Here is a 26,460-nt window from a genome sequence, read left to right as displayed (position 1 = left end):
CCTGAGGCGGAGGTCCAGAAGGCTGTGAATGGTGAGAGCTGCTGCTCTGGGTTGCATTCTGCTTTCTTTTTGGTTCCTGGGCCACCAGTTTTCTCAGCACTTAGATGAGCTCCTGTTTGATACAGAGTGAGTCATTCACGTCAGTTCTTCATATGAATCTCCTCATGTAATTCTACAACCATTTTAGGAAGTTGGCATTATATTAACCCATCTTGCAGAGGAAGAAATTCAGGCATGATGAGCTTAAGTGATTTGTTCCAGGTCCCCCAGCTAATAAGTAGCAGAGGTAGGACTTGGTGCAGGCAGTGTGGCCTCCAGAGCCGACACTCAGCCACTCTGCTCTGCTGCTTCCCACTGCTACCATCATTGTATTTAGTAGCCCTACTTGGTGCTAGACACCAGGGACATAAAATACACTGCTGCTGTCCTCAAGGATTCAGAGTCTAGAGGGCAAGGTAGGAAAGGCAGCATTGCCAGTCTGTGTGGCTGAGGCTCTTGCTAAAGGGTCATGGGGTCAGGCCTCTAATCCTACCTGGGGAGGGAGGTGGAACGGGCAGCAGAGGGATAGGTTAGGCAGCTGGAGAGGCAAACGCCCAGACAGATGTGGCTCATTCCTGCACATCCAAGGAGGGGACATGGCCGGAGCTCAGGGTGAGGGAGGCTTTGTGGGAAGTGATGAGGCTGGAGGGGGCCGATCTCAGGGGCCTTGGAGCCCTGTAAGGACTTGGCCCTGTTAGCTGATTCCTGATATCAGCCCATGTTGGCTTGGGGTAGACAGCCCTGATCCCCAGGAAATAATGGGAGACATTCAGGGATGAGGCATATGGCAGAGGGAGGGTTGCTTGGGCTTTGGAGTTCCTTCTCCTGTCTAAAAGCAGCATGTACCTGCCTTCCCAGAGTCATTGTGGGGACTCTGTGAAAGACAGAACACAGAGGGCCAGTAATAGTTCTTGAGGAAGGGATTCCCTTCTTCCCTTTATCCCTGACATCTCACTTGATTGTAAGTTTCCAGGGCCGAGCTGCCCAGCAACCTTGCCCCAGATGAGATGCACAGCTCACCTGCTACCTGGAAATGTCTGGCCTTCCCTGGGGTCCCTTGTTCAGCCTTTGTTTGACTGATGAGTTTATAAGACCAGCTCTCAAGCTACAGCTCCCTGGGTTTAGAGCCAGGGAGAAGGTGGCACAATATAGAAGGTAGGGCTGCCCATCTCAGAGTAAAGCCATCCACCTTATCCCCTTGTGACTTCCGGAGTCAGTTTCTGAAGAGGGATTTTGACCACTCACCTCAATCCGGTTCCCGTTTCAAGGCAGCTGTTTAGAATCATCCAGAAGCTTACCTCCTGAGCCCATTTCAGACATCAGAACATAGCAGTGTGCTTTGAATTTGAGCTAAAGGAAGTGTATGGTTTAGCAAGCAATTGAGGGCTTATGTGGTTTGTTTCAAGTTCTTTGCTTGTATCCAAAGAACATTCCATTTCATTCGTTTGGATTCAAAGGTTTTCTCTTCTTTTTATTTCCCCCCCCCCCACCAAGTAGACTTTTTTTAACCTTTAGGAGGCTGACCCTTTCAGAAGTCCCAACCTTTTATTTTCCTTAAGGATTTGTCGGAGAAGTTCAAACAACCCTTACTAACACATCATTCCTGACTTGTAAAATAGCCCCCCATATAGTCACCAGAGAGCCTACTGGATGCCAGATGCTGGGCCCCACAGGTGCAGAAATGATCCGGGCAGGGAGGACAGTGAGCGCAGAGTCCCTGAGATGCATAAGAGTATAGCATGTTCAAAGAGCCAGGGTCGCGAGCAGAGTAAGGGGAGTGAGCAGGACAGGAGGACAGGCAGGCCTTGCATGAAACTGGGAGGCATCCACACTAAAGTCATATTGTCCCTCTTGTATTTTGCAAATTACACCCTTTATTCTTTCATTTGACATGTTTGTTGAACATTTTCTAGGTGCCAGGCACTGTGTAAAATGCAAGAGCAGACAGTGAAGAAATAATATAAAATAAGACCAAAATAGCAAGAGTACCTCCAAGCCATGCCAGCTGATAAGGGGAATTCACATTGAAATGAAGGTCATGGGAAGTACTGGGATCTGATGAGAACATGTAAGCAGAAATGGGGATAGTGGGCTGGACCTTTCCCAGGGGTAGTTGAGAGAAGCAGATAAGAAAGATCACAGGCTCATGGGACCAACCCAGGCTCGGTCCCAGTGCCAACTGTGTGACATTGAACAAGTTGCTTACCCTCCCTGAACCTCAGGTCCTCATATGTCCTGTCATGAGGGCTCCAGCCCAAAGTAGATAATAAAGAGGGACTACAAGGTGCCCACCAGACAGGAAGTGCTCAGGAAATTTTGGCTGAACAGGGATGGAGCAGCCTAATGTCTCAGGAGGGAAAGAGAGTTTTTAGTGATCTACTGAAACTAAAGGGAAGAGAAGGGAGTTAGAGGGAGGAATTTCTGGTGAATCTTAAAATCTGAATTTAAGCCACTGGCCATCTTTCTGTGGTAATCTTGGAAGCCGTTATAAAATAAATTCAGTTGCGTGAAATTTTATTTGCCCCTGAATTCTGTTCCTTGTTCCCACGTAAAACCACAAACAGTTTTTGTGTTTATCGCTATTGACCATGAGGAAATAGGATATTTGCTTTATTCTTTGGATGTGCATTATGCATTAAAGAACATCTCGTAAGGTTCCAAAAGTAGAGGGAAAGAATTTCCCGTGATTTCATCACCCTAAACAAACAAGTTTTAGACCTTTTTCATGTCTCCTCCCCGTCTGTGTGTGCAAACACGTCTTCTCATGGCGGCAGGAAGAGTGCATTGTGGTCATCCTTCCAACCTCTCTTCCTTTCCTTTCTCCCTCGTACCATGCAAAACTTTCCAGGCAGTTTTAATTTAAATCACGTTTCTTACTGGTGCATAAACATTTATCTGGCTACTTCTGCCATAATGTACTTAGGCATTTTCCTTCCTGCTGCTAGACATTTTGGTTCATTCCAGTATTACATTATTTTCAACTAAAATGTCATGAGCAGTTTCACAAATACAGTGTTTTCTTTCTTTTGGCTTATTTCTTTAGGATAATTTCCCAGAAGTAGAATTTCTGGTTCAGGGGGCATGGATATTTTGTGTGTGACACTCTGTATTGCCAAGGCACTTTCACAACAGGCTGTGCCCACTTTGCACTGCTTTGGCACCCTATTAGGAGTGACTGATTTTTCATAGCCACTTCCACAGCCTGGTGGGCTTCTAATCTGGGTGACTGACCCCTGAACTCCATGGCTTGCAAACACGACAAGGCATGCAGAGAGAGGGCTAGACCTGAGTGCTAGGCTGCCCCAGAGTTCAGTGGGCACACCTCCAGGGTGGCTCTGAGATCAGGACTGGTAGGTGTCCCATTCCTAGAACTCAAGCCTGGGCTCGGGGAATTCACGTGACTCACTCGCTTACGTCTGTTTGACCCTGAAACCCTCCTGCCGCATTGTAGTGGTCTCATTCCCCATGGCCCTCCTGCAGCACTAACTCCCAGGTGAGTTGGAGCATATGGGGCAAGCCTCTTTATGTTTGAGCATACTCAGTTGTCACCCTTTCTGAAACTGATGTATGCTTCCACAGTCTGTCTTCCTGGCATTCTGTGGAAGCATCAGAAGAAGTAATAATTCCTTTTTCCTTTTTAGTAATACTTTTTAAATTGCATGTTTGTTTATTTGGCAAAGTAAAGAGAAGCACTCAATAAAAGCCTGGGTCCCAAGCCTTAACTCTTTTGAAAGCAAAGACATATGGCTGGAAGAACATAGACTTTGGAATCCATATATTAGCTAAGTCACCATGGGCAGGCTGCCTCACATCCCTGGGCTTTGATTTCCAGTCTGTAAAATGGGAACCATGGAAGATTGTTGAAAGGCTTCAGGGAGATGACATAGTCCAGCCCCAACAATACCTGGCAGGCCTCAGGTGAGCAGGGGGGCATGCTTATTGTTTAGGGGGCTGTGGGATGAATTTGAGGACCTTTACCCTGGTGGTTTATCTCTCTTTTGTGGATTCTCAGAGTTGTGGAGCTGGTGGTCAGCATGTTCTATATATTTTTATTGTTGTTTTATATTTTTCATATTTCCGGGAATAACTTCCATTTAATGCTTGCAGAGCAAAAGCAGATGCTTTACCCAAACAATTGATACTCCTTTTCTATTGGAAGGTTTCTGGTTCTCAGAGTGGTGGTGTATAGAAAGCTGCACATTTCTCTTTTCTCACCCCCTTAGTGAGGGCCTGCTTGATTTCTTATGCTTTCAGAACCTTTGAGAGGAATGGATTTTTTGACATAGAAATGAAGCATTCACTCAGCTTGGACTTGACCAGTGGGCCTTTTACCTCCATCTGAGGCCATGGCTCCTTGTTTGAGAGCCATATAGTTCAAATGGCCACTCAAATGTTGGGCTTTCTGCACTCGGGCTGGTGCAGGTGTATGCATTTCCCAGTATGTGTGGTTAAGTGATTCGCATCAGACACTACCGGTTCTGAGAGCCCAGCTCAAGCATCACCAGCCATGTGAACTTTAGTCTCCCTGAAGGGATAGACTGCTCCTCTTTGGCTCTGTCTCCTATGTAACAGCTTTACATTGCAGCAGGGCTGCCCACAGTCCCTGACACATGGTGGGTGCTTGATAAACAAAAGCTGTTCTGATTTTTTTTTTTAATGAAACTACACTTCTTTTCTTTTTAAAGATTTTATATTCATGAGAGAGACAGAGAGAGAGAGAGAGAAAGGTAGACACATAGGCAGAGGGAGAAGCAGGCTCCCTGCAAGGAGCCTGATGTGGAACTTGATCCTGGATCCCAGGATCAGGACCTGAGCTGAAGGCAGACACTCAACCTCTGAGCCATCCAGGCATCCCTACACTTTTTTTTTCTTCTGATTGTTGCAGATGGCTTAGGAAGGCTATACTTCAAAAAAGCTGGTAAGAATAGTCAGATCGACTCTAATGCCACCACCATCACCATCATTATAATATAAACACTAACCTTTCTCTAGTGCTTATGATGGGCCTCAGAATACTTCCAGGAGATACGATTGTTCTTCCAGTGTTCTACATTAAGAGATAAGGAAATGGTTCAGGTCTCCTGCCAGTTCCGGGCCAAGGCCGGGTTAGGCTTTAAACATGCCGGTGGGTATCCTTGTTGCCTGGGTCAGCAGGCAGGAATTTGCCCCCTGCTTAGTTTGGGGGGAGCCACCTTGTTACAAGAAGGGCAGCCTCCCCTCTCAGTGGGCTAGGCCTGTAGCCTCAGAACTGTAAACAAGAAGACCAGAAGTGGGCTGGAATTCATCGTCGTGTGGCTCACCAGTGGCGACAGTGGTTTGTCCCTGTGCCCTCTCCTGTGCCCAGCTATCGAGTGACGAGTACAGGACGGCTGCCCTTTCTATGGAACATATGCTGGGTGCTTCCCCCCTGCCCTGACCACCCAGCATTGTCTCAGAGCCTCCTAGCAGCCCTGCAGGGCAGGGACTACTGCCCCTATTTCACAAATGCAGAAATCAAAGCTCTTGGAGGTCAGAAGTATTGCCCTGTGAGTCTAAACAGACCTTATGTATCTGACTCCAGAGTTACTTCCCTCAGGCACATGCCTCAGGTTGGCCCGTCAGCTCTGGCATGGACCTGGCCTCTCTGATGCACTGCACCTCACTTCTTAGCCTCTCCTCAATGGACAGCTTGGCCCCTATAGCACCCAGGTTTGGGGCGCTATCAGGACAGGCTGAGTCTGGAGTAAAAGATGCTTTCTGCACAGACTTCTCTGGTTCTGGGCTTGAGATTCTGTTTTTTTCCTGCTCTCTGGAAATGTCTGATGGCCACACTGGATTCTACCCAGATACTGCTTTCACGGGCCAGGAACCCCTGTACTGACGGAGCTGCCGCTGCCCCCAGAAAGCTGGCACTTAGGAGGGGCACTTGGGACACTGATGTCACTGCACACCTGCCAGGTGCCAGGTCTGCCTTCCCACCCACTGCACACCTCCTGGGGTAAGACCCAGGGGTGGAGATCTGCCATGAATGCACTCACCCAGGGACGGGGAGGGGCAGGACTTTAACAGAGTCTGGCTGGCTCTGAACCCCATGAGGGTGTCACCCTCTTCTGCCTTCCCTGCCCCTGCATTCACGAGGCAACACTGCAACACTGTTATTTGTGATTTCAGATTTTCAGGTTTGGTTGGAAGAGGCCTGATTCTTGCTGTCCCTGGGGCAGGTCACTTTGCCTCCTTGGGTCTCAGTGCCTCGTCTGCAGAACAGGGCTGCCTGCTAAGCAGGGATGTCTTGAAGGTCACATGACACTGGGGGAGAGGTCCTGGCAAATGCCAGGTGCTTAGTGGAGGCAAAGTGTCTGAAAGCTTTGGAGAACTGAAAATAGGCTGTTCCCCTTGATTTTATTGATTGATTGATTGATTGATTGATCGATTGATTGGCCTTGCTCTGAAAACAACAGAGCCGTGATGCTGGGAGAAATGGACTTTGCTTCGTTTTGTTTGCTTGCTCACCTTGAGAGGCACTATATTATTCTTCCTCATGGAACACTTCACCCCAGTAACTCCAGTTTCATTCTCCTCTGCCCCCAAACTGTCCATCCAGGCCATCCGGGTGTTCTTCATGCTCCGCTCCCTGTCGCTGCAGCTGCGAGGGGAGCCCGAGACCCAATTGCCACTGACACGGGAGGAAGATCTGATCAAAACTGATGATGTGCTGGATCTGAGTGAGTTGTGGCAGAGGTGGGGGGCTGGGAGGGGCACATGTACCGCCACGCTGGCCCCAGCGTCACTGAAAAGGTCGGCGTGCCACCTGCCTTTGCTGCTGTGGTTGATCTGTCACCAGAAGCTAACAGAGCGTGCATGTCCCACAAGACTCACAGAGTGGGCCTTGGAGCTGGCAGTCTATCTGCGGACTGCTTCCCAGAGCCCAAAGGGAGCGGGGCGGGTGGTCTGCCAAGAAGTGTGTGCAAGGTGTTTGGGATCTCTGGCTCCAGCACCCCTGCTATCCACATCACTGTGGCAGTGCTACTTTGATTGGTTTTGTGTGTTGGGTTTCTGTAGGATTCTAACGATTAAAGGCCTCTGCTGCAAAAAAGGGGAAGACTTTTAAAAATGCAAATCACCAGCCAGTAGGTGGACGCTGGAGAACCATGTGCTCAGCCTGCTGCCTTGGATGGCCTCCCTCACCACTCAGACCCTCAGCTCTCCTTGGCAGCATGAGCATGAGGGTGTGATTAACAGTGATAGTGGATATAAGCCTGGTCACACTCCTATAATCTTTCTCATACACATATAGCTCTCTCCTCCACTTACAATAGGGCACAAGCACATGGATAGGCAGGGTGCTTTTCTGTTTCTTAAAGGTATTGTGATATGGTAGGGTTCCTTGATTATAAGAGACAGAAAACCCAACTTAGGCAGGCTTTAGGAAAAAGAAAAGTGAATTGACTGGTGTCACTAGAAGGTCCAGGAGTACCTCTGCCTTCAGGCATAGCTGGATCTAGGTACTCAAGCAATGCCATCAGGAGGCTGCTACCTACTGTTTTAGCTCAGTTTTACTTTGTTCTGGCTTCACCTAGAAGAGGAGGGCTCTCATCAGATACTGACAAGGTGACCGTCCACAGCATCCAAATCTGCTGAACCAGCTACACAGCCCTGACAGAAACAGGGCTTCATTTTTCCTGTAACTTTGATAGAATTCCACAGCAGGGCTCTCATTGGTCTGGCCTGGGTTGGTGGACCATCCCTGAACCAGGTGTTGTTAGAGGAATGTGATTCATTACTGGGTGAGGCCAGGGTCACATGGCCGGCCCTGGAACTGGGAGATAGGACCAGTTTCTTTTCTACTCTATCACCTGAGAGGGAGGAGGGAGTTTGCCCTCAAAGGAAACTCAGAGATGGAAGCTGAGCAAGCAGGAGCAGTAGATGGCTACTCTTTGTGGCACATGGTAAGGGCAGGGTCTCCCTTGTCTTAAATCAGCTTTATTGAGATGCAGTTTACAGCCAGTAAAATTCAGTAAGTTTCAGTGTATAGTTGGGTGAATTTTGACAAAAGTGTTCAGTTTTGTGACCAGTAATCACTGAGGGTGGACATTTGATCCCCATGCCCCTGTCCTGCTGTGTATTCCTTGGAACAAATGATTGAAACCCCCACAACTTAATTTCCTCATCTGGAAAATGTTGATGAACCTCCTAATATGATGGGCTTGAGACTTGAGCAGAATATAACATGAAATATATGATGGAGCATAGTGTCCAGCATACAACTGTGCTCAGGAAACTGTAGTCTGTGTTACCTGCTAATAAGGTGATGCATATAAAGAGCTCTTTGTGAATAGAAGAGTCTCCTAAAGTCATTATTAATGGCTTTTACCCACTTGTCTAGCATTTTTTTTTTGGACTCTTTTAAATATTTTTTAAAAGATTTTATTTATTTATTCATGAGAGACACGGGGAGAGAGAGGCAGAGACACAGGCAGAAGGAGAAGCAGGCTCCATGCAAGGAGCCTGACGTGGGACTCGATCCTGGGACTCCATGATCACACCCTGAGCCAAAGGTAGATGCTCAACCACTGAGCCACCCAGGCATCCCTTGTCTAACTTAAAAAAAAAAAAAAAAGATTTATTTACTTATTTGAGACGGGGCGGAGCAGGGGGGGCACGTGTACACAGGGAGGGGGCAGAGGAAGAGAGAAAAATTCAAGGAGACTCCCTGCTGAGAGCAAAGCCTGACTTGGGGTTGGGGCTCCATCTCACAATCCTGAGATCATGACCTGAGCCAGAACTGAGAGTCAGACACTTAACTGACTGAGCCACCCAGGCGTCCCTAAATTCTTCTTGTCTTCTTCTCTTTTTTTCCTCTCTCTCTCTCTCTCAGAAGAACAAGGAAACTAAGTGCCCCTTGGGCTGCTCTATGCTCATCTTCTTTGGTCCTTTCCTCTTGAGAAATTGCCATCAGGATTTCTGATGGCAATTTCTTGATTGAGTTGCCTGCAGAGCACCATAAACCAGTCTTTCTCTGATTTGATTCAAGGGAAGAGGGAAACAGCTTGCTTTCAAGAGGACCACTCCATCAGGGCAGCAAGAATGTTTGTATCCATGAAATGGAATTAAATTTTATGCTGGGAATTCACATTCCTTCCTCCCCCACTCCCACCCCACCTAGAAATGGCCTGCTGAAATAAGGGTTCCAAGTATTTCACTTATCAATTTTAATTGATTAGATTGCTAGTTGAGATCACTTAACTGAGCCCTTTTGGGTAGTTGGCCATTAAGAAAGTAATGGCTGTTTGTCTTTACCCAGCGTGATCACAAATTATGTCTTTGCTAAAGAGGGCGCCTTCCAGAAAATACTAGGAATTATGGTACTAGAGCATATGAGCATATGGTACTAGAATGAGATATGCACGTGCTGTTGTTGGACTTTGTTTTCTTCTTTTTTTTTTTTTTTTTATTCTGGTGATTATTCTTAAATGCTGGAACATCTCACCTTCCATGGGGAAAAATCAGTATGCTTTGCATGTCACAAAGTACCTTCTATGTATATAAAATGTAGGCAACATTGTAATGTAGGCAAAGGCATTCATATTTGCCATTGCTTGGAAGCTGGGCCTGCTTCTTCTGAGCCTAGTGATTTGAAGAAAGCTGACTCAGGGAGAAATGCTGGGGGCTGGTCAACTTTTATGGAAGGTGATGTGATACGGGCGGACAAGCTCAAAGGCATGCCAGTTCCACACCGCAAGAGAAGGTGAGTTAAAGTGTATTTACTGACTTTGTCACGCTCTGATAAGAAACCACAGTGTATGGGTACACAGAAGTCATGTCACATGTCTGCTGACCAGCTGCAGGCCTCTGGGCCATGTGTGCCAGGTGAGCTCTGACAGGGTGGCTCCAGACAAGGAGCATTGCGGAGGCCATCGCCCCTCCAGAAAAAGGCAGAGCTGACTGTGCTCGAGCCTGTTTTGTTTTTGCTGGACAGGAGAGTGGCTTAGGGCCCAGGTCCAAGACTGGCAGCCGTGAGCGGGAGGGAGGCGAGATGGGAAGGGAGGACCAGCTTGACTAGATAAAATAGATTAGACTTTTAGAGAGAATGGCACCATGAATCTCCACATACCCCGCCTTCAGCTTCAAGGGTTATTACTCTTTCACTATGTCTCATTCCATCTGCTCCACCATTTCTCTTTTCAAAATACCTGCCCTCCTTCACCCCCCCGCTGAGGGTAGTAAAACCAATGGAAGACATCATACTACTGCATCTATAAATACTTCCCTGTAATAGAAAAGGACTTGCGGCTGCTCTTTGTCATAGAATTGGTCGCCACCATCACAGATAGTGAGCTTCCGCAGCCCAGCTGTGGCTCTAGGGGAGCCGGGGAGGGAGGGTTGGCTGGCCATGCTGACATCTGCCTTGGCCACCCCTGGTGTGATTGGAGGTCATTGGCCTTGTGACCTTGCCCAGGGTCTTCATGTTTGTGAGGCTCAGTAGCCTGACCTTTAAAATGATTCTAAAACCACTTACAGGGAGAGACATTGAAAATCAAATGAGATCATGTTGGTGAAGCACATGGTGCCACCAGACTTGGTCTCTGCTCTGTGGTGCTTCTGGTTTGGGGTGGGGGTCCGGGGGATGGGAGGACCACCAACAGGTAGCACCATCTGGGGACAGTGTTTTGTGGCGATGCTGGACATCCAGCTGGACTCTGGGTTCTGAGCTTGAGGACACTGCAGACAGCAAGGGCTGGGGGGATTGTGATTCTGTAAGCTGGGGGAGACAGCCCTGGAGGAGGAGCTGGTTCCAAAAGATGATGGAGGTTAGGCGGGTGGGCAGAGGAAGGTACTGGGAGGCAGCCGAGCCGGACGTCCAGGGAGAGGGTCAGAAACCTCTCCACTCTCTCCTTGGAAGTGGTTTTCCACGTACTCTCAGGAGTTTCAGGGTTACCATGTTTGGTGACTTTCCATTGGCTGAGCCACCTCCTGTGACCATTGTGCAGCTCTTGGCATTTCCACTTGTGCGGTGTTACAGCATAGATGACAGTTCCTCAAAAGAGCCCTGCAGCAGTCAGGAGAATCCTAGATCACACAGTCTGTGAGGGGGCATCCCAAACCCCCAGAGAAGTGCCCACATACAAGCAGGTCTCTGCCCTCTGGGTCTGATTCCTCACCCAGGCTTGGGCTCACTTGTTCATGGGGTGGAAATTGTCCATGTAGGATAGAGTGGTGGTTCCATGTAGTTCCTAGACCTTGGAACTGCACAGCTCAGGGAAGTGCCAAAACAAAAATAAAACCCCAAAAAACCTCTGGGGTTAGGTTTTATTTTACCAAGTCTTTGTTTGTTTGTTTTAAACATTTATGAACTGTCATTTCATAAGAGAAAGGGCATTGTTAATCTCAGATAAGTAGGAAGAGCATCACTTCAGAAAAAGGGACAGACTTTCCAAGAAATAGTACTGTGCCGTAATGGGGTCTGTTCCTTAAATAATTCAAGTGTGGACCAATCACAATAGCAAAGATGTCTGTCTTTTTTGAGCTGTCTTATGGGGGAGGTGGACACTGACCATCACATCATCACACAGAACAAAGGCAGATGGCCACTGTGCTAAGAAGCTTGCACAGGGAACAGGGCTTGACCTGCCCTGGAGGTCAGGCAGGCTCCTGAGGGATCGACCACCCGTCTGAGGGCTAGATGTGGGTGCAGGTGCCAGCAGCACGGGGTGTGGCAGGAACAAGGCCCCAGAGTCGATGAGGAGTTGAGGAAGACGAGAAGCAGCAGTGTGACCGGGCAGGGCAGGGCAGGGTGGAGGTGACGTTGAGATTGCCTAGGGCCCAGTGAGTGCGTGGGCCTCATACATGGATCAGGGATTTGGAGCTTTCTCCTGAGAACAGTGAGAAGTGTTTTTCACCTGCTGAGATGATCACATGCGTATCTCGTATCTCGGAAGGGTCTCTCTGGCCTCAGTGTGAGGGGAGATTTATGGGGTCAGGGGCCACATTCCAGCAGGTAGCCCTGTTGAGAGGCCAGTCCTGTGAGACCAGTCCTGCAGAAGTGTTGTCCCAAAGGTGGTGCCCACAGCTGCTTGCGCACCCCAGTGTGCCCCAGCAAGTGGGTCTTAAGCGAGCTTGCGTTCTGCTTTGTGGCCCAGGCACATGGACTGTTTGTTGCTTGGAGACCCATCCTGTTTGATCTAGCTTGTTCCGTGGAACCCAACCCATCGAGCCTTTGAAGCTAATGATTAACAGCAGTAATGCTATTTCACTTGTTCTGGTGTCCCGGCCAGGCAGGCTGCTGTGGACCTTCCCTCAGCTCTCCCTAGTGTTTCTAGCCCAGGGCTTGCCTGTTTCAGAAGGTAGCTGAGGGTGTGGAGAAAAATACAGACTCAGGAGAGGACGGATGTGACGTCTGGGTCGCAGCTCTGTCTCTTCCTCACTGTGTGACTGGAGACAAATCGATCCCCCTCTCTGAGCCTCAGTTCCCTCATTGATAAAATCAGAGTAGCAGCGCCCTCCTTTGCAGGATTATTGGGGAGCAATACCTGTGTTAGAGGGGTCAGGTCACAAGGTGCTGGCCCTCAGTCAGACGGGCCCACAGATGTCCCTTGGTCTCTCGCAAAATATTTGCAATTTTATGTGAGTTGCCAGCACTTTAAAATCAAGACATCTTACTGCACAGACCCAGATATGTCTCATTTTGAATATGAAACAGTCTGGTCCTGTGGTGCCGGCATCCCCACAAGCAGTAGTGGGCTGCCTCTTCTCGTGGGTGGGCGCAGCTCCCACCAGCTCGCTCCTTCTCCGGCCTTGGACCTCCCCTTCCCTCCAGCTGTGCTCAGTACCTCACGCTTAACCACCCACACAGGGGAGCGTGAGCTCCCCACACACACACCTGTCCCCTGCAGCCTGCCCATCTCCTGGTGGGTGGCAGGCAGCTCCCTTCAGACGCTAAAACCTGGGGCTCGTCCCTGGCTCCCCTCCTCCTCCCCAGCCTGCCTCCCAGCCCCTCGGCACACCTGCTCCGCCCTCCCTCCAGCTGTGTCCAGATCCGACCACCTCTCTCAGCTCCACCCCGGCCCTTGGTCTGCCCTGCCATCTTGGGCCACCTGCATTGCTGTAGTAGCCAGCCTCGTAAAGCGTCCCCTGCAGTTTATTCTCCGCACAATGTCCAGTGTTGTCTTCTTAGAACAGGAGTCAAGGTCATGTCCTCCCTTTGCTCACAGTGGCCTCTTTCCCCCTCTGACTTTACAATGACTGAGAGGCTGAGTATCATCTAGCACCGCCTGGCTCTCTGCTTTCTTGCTTTCCTTCAGACATACCAGGTACATGCCTAGCCCAGGACCTTTGCTCTGGCTGTACCTGCCCCCCCACTACAAACCACTTGTTCCCCCAGGACAAGTGCAGCTGTGGGTACTTACATGTATGATAACCATACCCCAAATTCTGCATCCATGTTTGAATCAAGGCCAAGTCCCCCGTCTTTGTTATCTTTTTGTTTGTTGATGGATACGAATGTGAATGCCATGAGCAACCCGCCAGTATTCCCCATTTCCCCAGTTCTTAGCACCCTGTGCCCTTCATCCCGATGTCCTGACAGGCAAGAGCTTGTAGGCCACATGGAAGCTCCTGGCTCATTCATCCGACTGCTGAGATAGTCTTTTCCAGCAAGAGTATAATGAAGCTCCCTGAGTAAGTGATGTGACTTCATTTTAAGTCCATGAAAATGTGAGCTCATTGATTGGCTTCTCTTGCAAGGTCAATAATAGTTTTTGTGGTCCCTCTCAGTTCTGAAAAATTCTCTATTTTGCCTTATTTTGTTGATGACCTGGTCATTATCATATGCCTCATCCTGGCAAAAGTGAGAAAATAGCATAAATAATAAAGACCAATCTGGAATGTGGGACACACTGAAAGACAGCTGACAAGCTTTTCAAAAATGTGAATGTCATGGAAAACCAAAAAAACATGGAGGGGGGGAGGGCCAGGTCTAGATTTTTGTTCTAGATTATTGAAATGGAGGAGACATGACAACTGTCCACTTGGATCAGATCTTGGATGGAAAGGAACAAGTAGCATAAAGGACTTTTTTTTGAAAACCAAGAAAATTTACATGTAGATTGTGATTGGCTCATATAATTTGAGGTCATTATTACATTTTTAGGTGTGATAATGGAACTGTCATTCTGTGGGAGAATGTCTTCGTTTTTAGGAAGTACAGGCTGCAGTATTCAGGGTAAATTGTCATGCTGCCTGCAGCTCCGGGATGATTCACGAAATAAAAATGTGAGTGTGTGGGTATAGAGAGAGAGGAAGCAAATGCAGCTAAGTATTAAAGTTGGTGAATGTAGGTGGAGGGCTTTACGAGTATGCTTATTGTGCTAGTCTTTAAACCTTGCTGGAAGTTTGATATTTTTCAAAATCTTAAGAAAGTGGCAAAATAGAAATCAAGTCCTTGAACATCCAGCTCTTAATTAATGATAAACATCATGCTTAGGGGTGAGGTTTTGGTTTCAGGAAAGAAACCAAGCTTGAATCCCAGCTGCGTGACCTTGGGCAAACTAGTTAACCTCTCTGAGCCATTCTTCCTCTTGGTAAAATGGTGATGATAGTGCTTGCATCAGAGCTGCTTGCAGATTAGAAGAGAGAATCCCTCAGAAATGCTCGGGCTCACGCTCGCTCAGTGTGTGCAGGTTTCCCTCACAAAAACAGTCACCAGCATTCATCATCAGGACAACACACTGGGTGGGGAATGGCTTTCTCCTGTTAGAAGGTTTTCTGTAGGAGTTCTGACAAACCAAAATCTCATGACCGTTTCTGCCCATGGGATACAAGCCACACAGGCTTGTTAGACAGTACATTTCTTGGAAAGATGACTTTTAAGAAAGTGGGTGCTGGCTGATGAAGATCCAAAATCTGCAAGGATGACTTGATTCAGACTCAGATGACTCCTTGGGCCCAGAACCCCTGAAGACGAGTTCATTCAGTGCCAATGTCAAACCCGAGACCAATGTGGTCTATGGCTCTTCAGCCTGCATCCCCCCAGCGCTCTTTGTCCCTGGTCTCTGCATGTGGACATTCCCACCTGCACTCTGGGGACCGCTCCTGACCTCCAGCCCCATGGTCAGGGGATCACTAGCTGTCTCACCTTTTTCTATCTCTAGTGCCTGGCACAGGGTCTGGCACACAGTAGGCACTCAAAGAAGACTCGTTTGATTAAACCGATTAGAGCTTGAGCAGCCCCTTTAATTATTTGTAAACATTTAAGGTGCTTTCATTAACATGAAAGTGGCATTTCTAAATGTTGTCTTCAGTAATTTGAGGTCACCGGATCGTGAGTTAAGGACCATGTTTGTTTATCACCACCAGGCATTTGAAGAGTCGGGCTCCCAATGCAGACCACCCCCCGCCCCTCAAAGAAATATACTAATAGTCTTAAACTGCCCTGGGTGTTTTCTAAACATGTAGATTGTTTTCCATTTCAACAGTTGAGCTATCCTACATCATTTTACCTAAGAACTAAAATGCTGCCTTTCCCCCCTCCCTTGCCCTTCTTTGCAACTGGGCCCTGAACTAGACTGATCAGAAAGAAGCATGTTTGAACTAAACCACCAATTCTCTAAGGGGATGGAAAACATGGGATTAACAGCATTTCCCCCCTCTCTATGAATTAGGTGGCTCCTCTGTGTGCTTGATGAATAATGTTGCTGGCCCCCTTTCAGAAATGAAGTAGAAATATGGAGAAATGAAATTTGTATCTTATAAAGTGACTGGAAATGTGATTATAATACAGCTGTCAGTTTTGTTCAAGTGGAAAATTTTAAAGTAAATCCAATTGCAGCATTATTTGGTTCTCTTAAAGCAGGGTGATGTAGCTGTTTCCTGCGTATTGATTATTTGATTGGTACCTGTCTGCTGGTCTAATTTTTTTTTTCTCAGTAGTGCTCATTGATGTGGTTTAATGTATATTCCTGTAATCTTTCCCTGTTTTATAAACTTACAATCATAATTGAGCTACATTAGAGAGACACGTTTTGCTGAAATCACAAGGTCACCTAATGGTTGTGCCCTCTGTTGTCAGTTATGTATTCAAGTAGTACTAGGACAGATTTTCTGGAAAAGACAGAAATTAGGATTTTTTTCCCCTCTACAAAGCATAATTTCTAAATTCCACTCTATGCACTGGGGAAATGAGGTGTTTGAGTGGAAGAGACTGGTTTTGAGCTTTTTCCTTCCTTGCTTATGAAAATAGTCATTTTTACTGAAGGCTTTTTACAGAGTAAATTAAGCATTTTTCCCAGATCCATCACAGTCCTTCCCATGTGTTTGAAAAGGGCCGTGGTTTTGTTCCCTCTGATCAGAGGGGACCCAGTGGCTTCAATTTGCTCAAGGAGCGGTATCTTCTGAGGCATGGCATAGCCTTTGGGAAGCAGACAGATATTTGAATGTGGCAGCTGGAAGAGCAGACAGGGGCCCAGCACACAAGGGCTCTGGGACCTTGTTGTGTCCCCCTAACCTTGGATCTCTCCATCTGTACCTCATGGGGCTGTCGGGCAGGATGCTCCCTACCAAGCAAGGGCCTGGCCCAACTTGGTAGGGCCTAGCCAGCAAATGCCAACAGAGAAGCTACTCAAACGTGACAGTCTTCCTTGGACAATAAACGGAAGTCCATCTGTGTAGTCACTTAGGCCAAATGCCTCGGGGTAGCCTGTCTTCTCTCTTTCTCTTGCCCCTACAACCACACTCTCTGCAAATCTTGCCAGTTCAGTTACTGGATAGATTCAGAATCTGGTTCCTGCTCACCACCTTCCATGCCTCTACCCTTGTACAGATGCTGGAAACTGTCCTCTATCTGGTTTGCCAGCTTCCCCCACTGCCTTTCTCCACCAACAAGAGCCCAGGACATCATTTCAAAGTAGCTGTCAGAACCCTCCAGAGACTCCTCCAGAGTCCTGCCTGTGACCTGCAGGGTGTGCCCCTGCCCTGTGCCTCCATCTCTCCCTCCTGTGCTGTTCCAGTCACAGGAACACGGGAGAGTCTCACCCCGGACTGCTGGCTTCAGGGTGGTTCCTGAGCCCCCATTCTGCCTCCCCGTGCCGCTGAAGTCACCAGCCTCCTTGACCACATCTGGCTGACAAGCGGGGGCAGTGAGCTGCCATGGGAAACAGGAATTCCTGGAGGGTGGGGGTTGAAGGTTAACTTTGAGTTTCAAGACATCCCTCACTCCAACCCACTCAGACTGTCTGGGGCTCTGCCTACACAGGGCTCCTCACCCCAAAGCCACTGGTTTCCCCGCCCACCACACATCCCCTTCCACCGCCCTACCCAGCCACCAGGGACAACACGGGACCGCCCAGACCTCTGGACGGGAGGATTGGCTGCAGGCCCTGATACCTGATCAGCCACAGAACACCCAAAACAATCTCTGGGGAGACTGAAGCAGTGACATGCAGTGTGACCTTTATCGAAGGGCCACCAGCCTTGTACTTACCCTCTCCCCTAGCCCAGGATCCTGGTGCCACTTTACCCAGCACCACTGGGCCTGCTCTGCTCTCAGCAAGCCCTCACCCTCCAGCCCACCCTAGTCCCCAATGGGAGGTATGGTAGTAAACAGGGAGGTGGGAGCAGACATTCTTTCCACACCCTCTCAGGAGGGAGACATGTTCCATTCAGATTAGCATTGTTGCCTAAATTCCTAAGTAGAGGTCACAGTCAAAGCATAGGAAGCACTTGCCTAACACGGAGTGACCACTGGGTCTCTGATTTAAGCAGAAGTCAGGACTTAAGATGACGGTGATGAGGATCGCCCCATTTCCCGGTGACCAGTGAGCTGTGGGGCACAGTAGGTGGTCTGGACTGATTGGTTTTTGTTTTTTGTTTTTTGGGGTTTTTTTTTTGAGATTTTATTTATTTATTCATAAGAGACATACAGAGAGAGGCAGAAACATAGGCAGAGGGAGAAGCAGGCTCCCCGTGGGGAGCCCAATGTGGAACTTGATTCCAGGACCCCGGGATCATGACCTGAGCCACCCAGGTGCCCCTGATTTTTTTTTTTCCCCAAATGAATGGCAAATGGTATTTGCTGTGCTAAGCCATTAGTAAGCGTACAGAGTACGGATCTTAGGATGCTCAAAAGTTCACGTTGCCATTTCACTTTGACCTACCTGAAAATAGAAGTAAAAAATGGTTTGCTGCACACCCTGATGTGCAATCTTGCATCAGTGGACCTGCTTCTGGGCATCTTACTTGCCTCTAGCCCACTAGACCTGGGCAGAGCTGTAGCCCTGGGCAGGTGGTGGAAGGGCTGGTGGTTTCTGGCCTGGGGCTCCCTCTGTTGGAAGAGGGTGACCCTGGAGGTCCTCAGCCCAAGTTGTGCCTTAAGAGGACTTGGGAAGCTTCAAACACTATCCATGCCCAGGCCCCACTCCAGAAAGTTCTCATTCACTTGTTCTGGGGGTGGGACCCTGGCATCTCTATTTTTAAGTGCTCCCTGGAGGATTTCTTTGCGCAGCCAGTGTTGAGAACCACTGGGTGAGACCGAGCAATGTTCTGGAAGTTAACACTTAGTCTCTACGCTGTTTCTCCCCATGAACTCCAGTTCCCTCTTGGAGCTCTCCGTGCCCACCTCCTGATCCACCAGCTGTTGCCAAGGAGGCTCGCTTTGGGGACATGACGTGGCAGCCACATCTCTCTAGATTCTGAAGTTTGCTTCTGAGGTGGAAACCTTGTCCTGTCCAAACCAGCCTTACAAACCCCTTGGGAGAGTGGCAGGTCTGTGAATGAGCCTGACACAGCTGGTATTCACACCAGGGCTGAAACGGGTCCCCATCCTTGAGCCCTAGAGGAAGAGGAAGTTAGCTGTGCTGGTGCTACGTGAGAGTGAGGTCTCAGGGAGAGACCCACTGGGCACTGTGAGGGGTCCTCGTGGGGAGGGGCAGGAGGAGCCGGGCCCAGGAGGGAGGCAGAGTCTCACCTGCCCATCAGGCTCACTTGGGAGGGAGGGGGTATGCCTCTTCAGTGGGTGGCAGCCAGAGCAGCCCGAAGTATTTAACCCGACATTTCTCTCTCCCTTTCCTTCCTGAGTGCATACAGTTGGCTTTGTGTCAGTTAACCGTGCATGAAGTGCGAATGCAGATCCCAATCTGGGGCACCTTGTTGCAGAGAGGAGGGACCAGGGTGCTGCGCTGGGCCCCCAGCTCCCTGTGTGCTCAGGCAACCACCGAGCCCAAGCTTGGCCTTGTTTATGATGGACGTGGGCTGCACGAGAGCTGACAGCCTCGCAGCACTGCAGCCCCAGCCCAGGCCTGACTCTCCGGTTGTCCTGAACCAGCGCCAGGCCTGGAAGCAGCCTGCTCTTTTTCAGGCAGAGTCGTAAAAGTGTCTTGGGAGCAGGAGGCTTAGTAGTCAGTGGAGCTGAACCTGTCTTTCTCGGGTCTCCCCGAGTGTTTGTAAGTCATTCTCTTACAGTGAGGAGCTAAAAGTTTTCATCGTGTCTTCCCTTCCTTCCTTCCTTGGTCTGCTTGGGGCCCTCTTTCTTATACCAGGCTCAAGGTGAGGTAGACCTTTCCTCTCAAGGCCACATCATTGTGCAGAAAAGCCCCCCGCTCAGCTTCCTGGTTTTCAGTTCGGTGTGTCCAGGTTATCTTTTGCATTCACTGTTTTCATCACCCGTACCCAGGCCTGCTAGTTTGATAATATGCTTTGCATTTTTCTAAGTGCAACTGGGGTTTTCCAGAGCCCTGCAGAGCCAGGAAATATGCATATCATTTAAATGACTCCAGTTAACCTTTACCCTTTAACCGGTTGTTCACAACACTAGCCTCTCTCCAGTGATAGGCTGCACTCTCCAGAGCAGCAGAATTGATGAAGATCTACAGCTTTCTTTGTTCGTGCTGTGGCCCCTTCCCTCTGCTACCTCCCCTCCAATGAGCCTCAGTACCACTCTCGGAGAGGAAGCTGGAGGTAGAAACAGGAGTCCCAGGCAGTGTCTGGGGAAGGCTCCCTCCCTTCCCGTCCCAGCACCCTCTGCTAGATCACACAGCAGTGATGATAGCTTTGGCCATCGGTCTATTTCCTCACTCCTGTGAGCGTTTTGCTTGGGGTAGCTCACTTAACCCTCACAACCTGGCCAAGTAGGTCCTACTGTTATCCCATCTTAGCAACTAGGAAAATGGAAGCACAGAGAGGTGGGGGAGCCAGATTCGGACAGCAGAACTTGGACTCCTCCCTTCGTTCACTCACCCAAGTCACTTGTCCATCCCCCATTTACGGAGTGGGCCCTGTGCTTGGTGGTAGAAGTAGAAAGAAGAAGAAAACCTAGCCATCCTAGCAGTTGTTATGTCCACAGGGGGATGTGACTGATTTGAAGGAATCTTCATTGTGCAGCGGGGGAAACCAATGGAGGTAAATGGGGACAACATTTGCTCCCAGAGGGAGCCCCAGGTGTTGAGCCGATTGTTTGGAGGGGGTGTTCGGCAGGCAGACAAGCTTGGGAAGAGTGTCCAAGGCAGCAGGTACTCTCAGGGAATACACAACAGTGCCCGTCATGACCCCAGTCAGTGCCCCATGTCTAGAACATCAAGTGGTGCATTCATTTCCTATTGTTGCCGTGATGAACGTCTACAAACTTAGTGACTTCAAATAGCACACGTTTATTATCTTAGGCTGCTGTAGGTCAGAAATCTGCCTGGGCTAGCATCGAGATGTCAGCAGACTGCTTTCCTTTCTGGAAGTTCAGGGAAGAATTCATTTATTTCCTTGCCTTTTCCAGCTGCTAGAGGCTGCCTGCATTCTTTTGCTCATGGCCCTCTCCCATCTTCAAAGCCAACAGTGGCAGGTTGAGGTGTTCTTACACAATTCTGACTTCGTCTTCTACCTCCTTCTTCCACTTGTAAGGACTCCTTCTGATTAGATGTTGCCCAGTCAGATAATCCAGGATGACCTCCCCATCTCAAGGTCCATAATTTAATCACATCTGGGAAAATCCTATCGTAAGGTAGCACACTCACAGGTTCCTGGGATTGGGGCATGGCATCATCGGGGGCCTTTATCTGCCTACTGCAGGTGGGAAGTAGAAACTGTCAGCAGGTAGGGGTAGAGAGATGGGCAGGAGCTCTGCATGACACCCCACAGTTGAAGAGTCCTCAAGAAAGAATGGCAGAGGCACGGGTTAGGGACATTTACCCCTTGGATGTTCTTGGGTTGTAGGACTGAGCCCTGCCCCCTGGCACATCCTTGGCAGATACTTCTGACCTTCTAGCCCTATGGAGGGCTGAGGCATGCCCAGCAGGGCCCTACTTTGGTGGTGCAGGTTGAGACCCTTCTCTCTGTGCCTCCCTACTTCTGTCCCCAGGATGTCCCTGCTCTTTGCCTGCTGACATTCCTCAAGTCACCTTCTCCAGTTCTGGGCCCCCAGCCACTCCTGCCTTTTCTGCCAGTCTTCTCTGTCCTTCCTCAGGGTTCCTGCTGCCTTCCTATGGTGGTTGGTGCTCTCCCAGGCAACCGAGGCTCACTTCTCCCCAAAACTCTCTTTTTGCCCTACAAAGCTCAAATGACAGATCTCCACTCCCACACACAAGGCACCACTCCCTTGGGTCCTCAGGCCACCAGGGCCCCAACTGTTTCTTCTCGAGCACACTGGTAGTCTGGGACAGCAGCACTGAGACGGGGGGTTCTCTCTAGCTGACTTTGGCCAGAAGGAATTTTAATCAAAAGTCCCAGTTTGGTTTTGAGAGGGCCCTTTCTCCAGGAAAGGATTAGATAGTTCCAGTCATTAAATGGTCTGTTGCAGAATGTTAGTCATTGACTAAAGTGGTTGGATTTAAAAATGAAATAAAATAAATGTGTTGTGTTTTGTTTTAAGAAATGAGAACATTGTTGACCATGATGGAAAAACATTTTGGTTCAGGCCTTAAGTATATGTATGGGAACTGAGGTTCAGCAAATTATGCAGATGCCTCCCTTGATTTTGATGGCTCTCGCTCAAAGGCAAACCCACAGTAACTGTGGATACCCTATGTGTTTGTGCGCGCGCCTGCACACATGTGTGCATGTAACGGGAAAGCAGTGTATCTTGCTCTGTGGAAATCCAGACCCCTTCGTGTAGAGTCGCTCACCCCTGCAGGCCAGGACTGTGGGCTCCTGGGTAATACCACTTCCCCATCCAGGCCATCCTTCTCCAGGACCCAGGTCCAGGCTTTCACTTCTCTTCCTGCTGTGAAGAAAGTGTTTCTCTTGAAAATAAATGGCAGCTCCCATCCCCACCCCCTACATGATAAACTAGGTGACGCCAGTGACAGGGACTCATTTGGGTGAAACCTTGGAGTTGACAGCGAGACTTGGCAAGGCTTAAATTAATTGATTTGCTGGAGGGTTGGGTGTGAGTCTGCATGTGACTATTTGCTAAAGCCCTACTATGTGCCCAGCTGGGCCCGGGCAGAGAGAGGAGGGATCCTGTGTTGCCTCTTCTCAGGAAAACAAAGGGACCTATGGCCTCGCCCACTCACAGTTGGGTCCAGGGTAGCAGGTTCCTCCTGCCCTGAACATAAAGATTTAAAACTTCCATATTTGGCAACCCTGTATCCTGGTTTTGCTCTTGGGTTGTGTGTGGATGTGAGATTGTGTTTAGCTTTGGAAATTGTGGGAGGTGGATAGTCCTCTTACATCAAGGGCTTCTTTACCCAGTCAGGGAGAAAGTGGGAGCTCCCCATCAGTCGCACCTCCTCTGCCAGCAAGTCTTTGAGTTCACCTCCTGGTCCCAGCCTACTGCAGTAGCAGTGACCCCCAGGAAAGTCCAGCAAGCCCCCAGACCTCTGATCCATCCTCACATTGCCCAGCCACTCTCCACCTGAAGCTGTTCATCCGCAGCACATGTAATAATAGCTCCAGTCTCCGCAACACTGGGTTTGGTTGAAGGTGGTACTACGGGCCCAGAATAAACACAGTGCACTAGCCTGAGTCCCAGCCCTGTCTCCCGCCTGTGGAGCTCCTTCGTCACTGGGGAGGGCAAGGCAGGCCATCTGAGGGGAACCTGTCATGGGGTCTGCCCTACTGAAGGAGAAGGGATGGCTCTGTTCTGCTTGTGTGTGCGTTTACTCTGCAGGGTACAGAAACAGGCATTAGGCTTCCCCACCAGTCAAGGAGGCAGGCACTCCCGAGCTCTGCTCCCCTTTGCTGGTTTCTGTGCACCAGCAAGGTCAAGGCCTGAGACCCACAGGGCCCCAGGGCCTGTGCAGTCTGCATCTCAGCTGCTCTCCAGCCACGCTGCCCACTTTCAGTTCCCTGACTATCCTCCCCTCTGCTTCTGACCCTCACATGGGCCAGCCCCTCTGTCTGGGATGATCTTTTGAGCCACAATGATCCCCCTTTGCTTGGCCAACTCCCTTACATCCTCCAGACCTCTGCGGACAGCTCCCTTCCAAGAACCTTTCTGACTACCAGATCTCGCTCTCTTCGTGGCATTGGCCACCATATGTAATTTTCTGTTCTTGTGTGATTATTTAATGGATGTGGGCACCAAGCTGCTTGCGGGCGTGGGGGTGGTAGGGAGGAACCTTGACTCTTCACAGTTGAATTCTGGGGCGGAGAGCACAGCAAGTATCCTGTGAGGATTTGCTGGATGTGAATGAATGGAAAGGAGAAAATGGCTTAGGAACAGCACCCCTAAATTAGGACCTTGGTCTTGTTTTCAAAAATGACACCGTGATCCCAGGGCCCAAGGGCATCCTTGTGAACTTGCCACCTGACATGCATCTGACATTCTTCCTCAGTTGGCCTCTTTTCTTACTGGGAAGTTGGAATCCAGGTTAAGACTGGATCCGAGGGCCCAGCGTGAGTCTCCGGAACTTGCCTGGCTACGTGAGTCATCGCCGCTGCATACACAGGCGATCTGAAACTCTAAAGGTCAATCAGTACGTCAAGATCTGTAGTAAACCACACTGCCTTCTACCTGGTGCTCCTTCCCATCCCTCACAACGCCAGTCCTTGTGCAGCTCCCCTGGAAGATGCTGCTTAGGAAGAAGCAGCACAGGCACAGCTGGTGATTACCGCGAGGAAAATTAATACCATGCCATCAATTCTGGAGGCAGAAAGGGCCCGCGGCCAGATGGCTGTGCGTCGACTGGAATAACTCACGACCGTGTGGGCCCTGGTTTGGGAGGCCTCTCCTGGCCCTGAGTATAAATCAGTTCTTCTGCAGAGAGAGTGAGCAGGTGGCTTTGTCAGCGGTGGGGGAAGGGAGCCATCCCCAGAGCCCGTCTTCCCAGAGTCTCTCGTTGTCGGAGGGCCTGAAATGCACCTGTCCCAACACCCGTTCTCAGCCGGCCCAAGCGCTGGACTCTTATGGACAGGGCTGTGAAGCCCTTGTCGTCATTTCTGGTAGGACCATGGGCAGAGGCTTTTGTCCTAGCTGTCAGAATGTAACATGACAGACCCATTTTCACAGCGCAAGCCTTAATTGGATGGTCAGAGGGCACATCTGTGGCTTATAAAAAACAAACGGAGTGACGATTTTAGTGAAGGAGAGAAAACTTGCCTCACATCGAGTCCCCAGGGATGAAGATGGCTGGATGGCAGCATGCTGGCGACCACAGACAGACTTGGGCCCACGTCCCGGCTTTGTCACTCCCCGCAAGGCCTCAGCTGCCCCCTTCATCTGTGCAAGTCTCTGCTTCTCCATCTGTAAAATGAGAGTAATGAGGCCCAACAACATAACATATGGCCGTAAAGAGGAGATGTGAGAAGATGCATTCAGAACTGCTTAGCACAGTGTGTGTCGCAAGCGGCCCATTGTTACTGCTGTGCTCAGGATGTCAGACCCAAGAACGACTTCATGTTTTCATCTCAAAGTGGCTTCATCTCACTGTGTATAGGATCCCAGCGTTGAGTGTCATGGGCTCTCTTCATCAGACCAGGCCAGGATGACTTAGCGCAACACAGATTTCTTTCTTGCTCACTCTGCTTGCACCATAGGGGTCAGTGGGCTGCCCTGCTCGCTACTCAGGGACAGGCTGGTGGAGGTTCCACCAGTGGGAAGGGCCCCCACTCCCTAGCCTGAAGGGCAGAGGAGGGTGAAAAAGCTGGAGGCCCATGCCCCGACTCTCACACTCCCACCGCATGGGGCACGTGTTTGTGTCACCCCCCACCCACCTACCTGGTTCTCAGCTGGGGAGTGGGGAGGCCGTGGCTGCTTGGTGCCTAGCAAATGTCTCGGCTCAGAAGCACACAACCTCTGCCCATCCCTGGGAGCTTCTTGAAGGCAGCACCTGGCATTTGGGTGTTTGGGAATCAGAGGGCACCCAAGCCACCCCCCCCTCCAACACTAAAGCCAAGAAGAAAACTGAGATGTTAACAGTGAAGGAGAAAGGGGAGACCTCAGTGAATTAGGGCCTTGACCCATTTCAAAATATTAGGCAAATTCTGGGCTGGGCTGAGATGGACCAGGCCCATGGAGATGGGGGTGGGGTGGGGTGGGGTGGAGGCGGGGACAGTCTGGCAATGATGGTAATTTGCCAGTGGTCATATTCCTAAACCATCCCTGATGCTGGCTCCCTAGCAGGGAGCAGAGGAAGCTCCAGAACTGACCTGGGGTTACCACAGCACCCTAGTACCACTGCCAGAAAAGAGGGAAGCTGAGAGAGCATGAACATGGTTTGGACACCTTTGGATATCTGAGCACCCGCAGGGAGACCTAGGGAGCTAACAGCATGGGTAGCAAGGCTGAAGCCATGTGGCGGGGGAGGCTGGAGAGTGGCATGGGTGTGAATGGGAGCTTTGGGAGCCTGGCCCTGTTTTTGCCTCTGCCACTTGGTTCATGTGTGCTGTGGGAAATGGCCTCACCTCTCAGGTCCTCAGACCCTCCCCTGTGAAGCAGGGGGGATAATAAATAATGGCCACTAAATGGGATGTCACAAGGCTAAAATAAGATCACGTCTGTAAAGCACAAAGCCACTCTTTGTTGAAAGTACACTGTTACCTTTTTTGCCATTATGATCGTGTTTGGTTTCTGAGAAGATTAGCCCAAGGAGCTTTGGCTTCTCTGGTTCCTGGGATTGCACAAAAAGCAGCAAAGCCAAGGAGGAGGCGCGAGTGGGGTCACCAGCCTCACAACAGGTGGGGGCCAGAGGTGTAGTGGTTGGGAGCACAGGCCCCACCAGCCCCACCTGGCTTACTTCCTATCTCTGCCCGTGGCCAATTACTTAACCTCACCTGTACCACCGGGATAGTAACCATTTCCCCCTTTTGAGGTGTCATTATGAGCATCCCAGTGAGAGAATCCATGTTGTCTTCACAGTGCTCTGCTGTGCTAAGTCCTGGGGATAGTGACTCCTCAGTAACTGATTGCCCTGTCAAAGGCTTAGCCAAGACGTGCAGAGGTCAGATGGTGGTAGCAGCCAGGCCACTTTGTACCGCTGCCTGAGTGCTCAGACAGCCCCCGTTCTTGCCTCTCCAGAGCCTCATGTC

General features: G+C 49.8%; 1 protein-coding gene across 10 annotated transcripts in view; it reads left to right on the top strand.

Moving 5' to 3' along the window:
• Positions 1 to 26,460, top strand: part of CLEC16A (C-type lectin domain containing 16A) — a 196,460-nt gene that overhangs the window by 87,946 nt on the left and 82,054 nt on the right. For all 10 annotated transcript variants that reach the window (XM_049111392.1, XM_049111391.1, XM_049111390.1 and 7 more), the window contains exon 18: positions 6,620 to 6,740. In XM_049111392.1, the coding sequence (XP_048967349.1) occupies positions 6,620 to 6,740 (121 nt within the window). The remainder of the gene's footprint in view (positions 1 to 6,619; positions 6,741 to 26,460) is intronic.

This window comes from Canis lupus, chromosome 6 (assembly GCF_003254725.2).
Source record: "Canis lupus dingo isolate Sandy chromosome 6, ASM325472v2, whole genome shotgun sequence".
Classification (NCBI taxonomy): Eukaryota; Metazoa; Chordata; class Mammalia; order Carnivora; family Canidae; genus Canis; species Canis lupus.
Note: the sequence above shows the minus strand (reverse complement) of the source record. Positions and strands in the feature narration are given on the sequence as shown.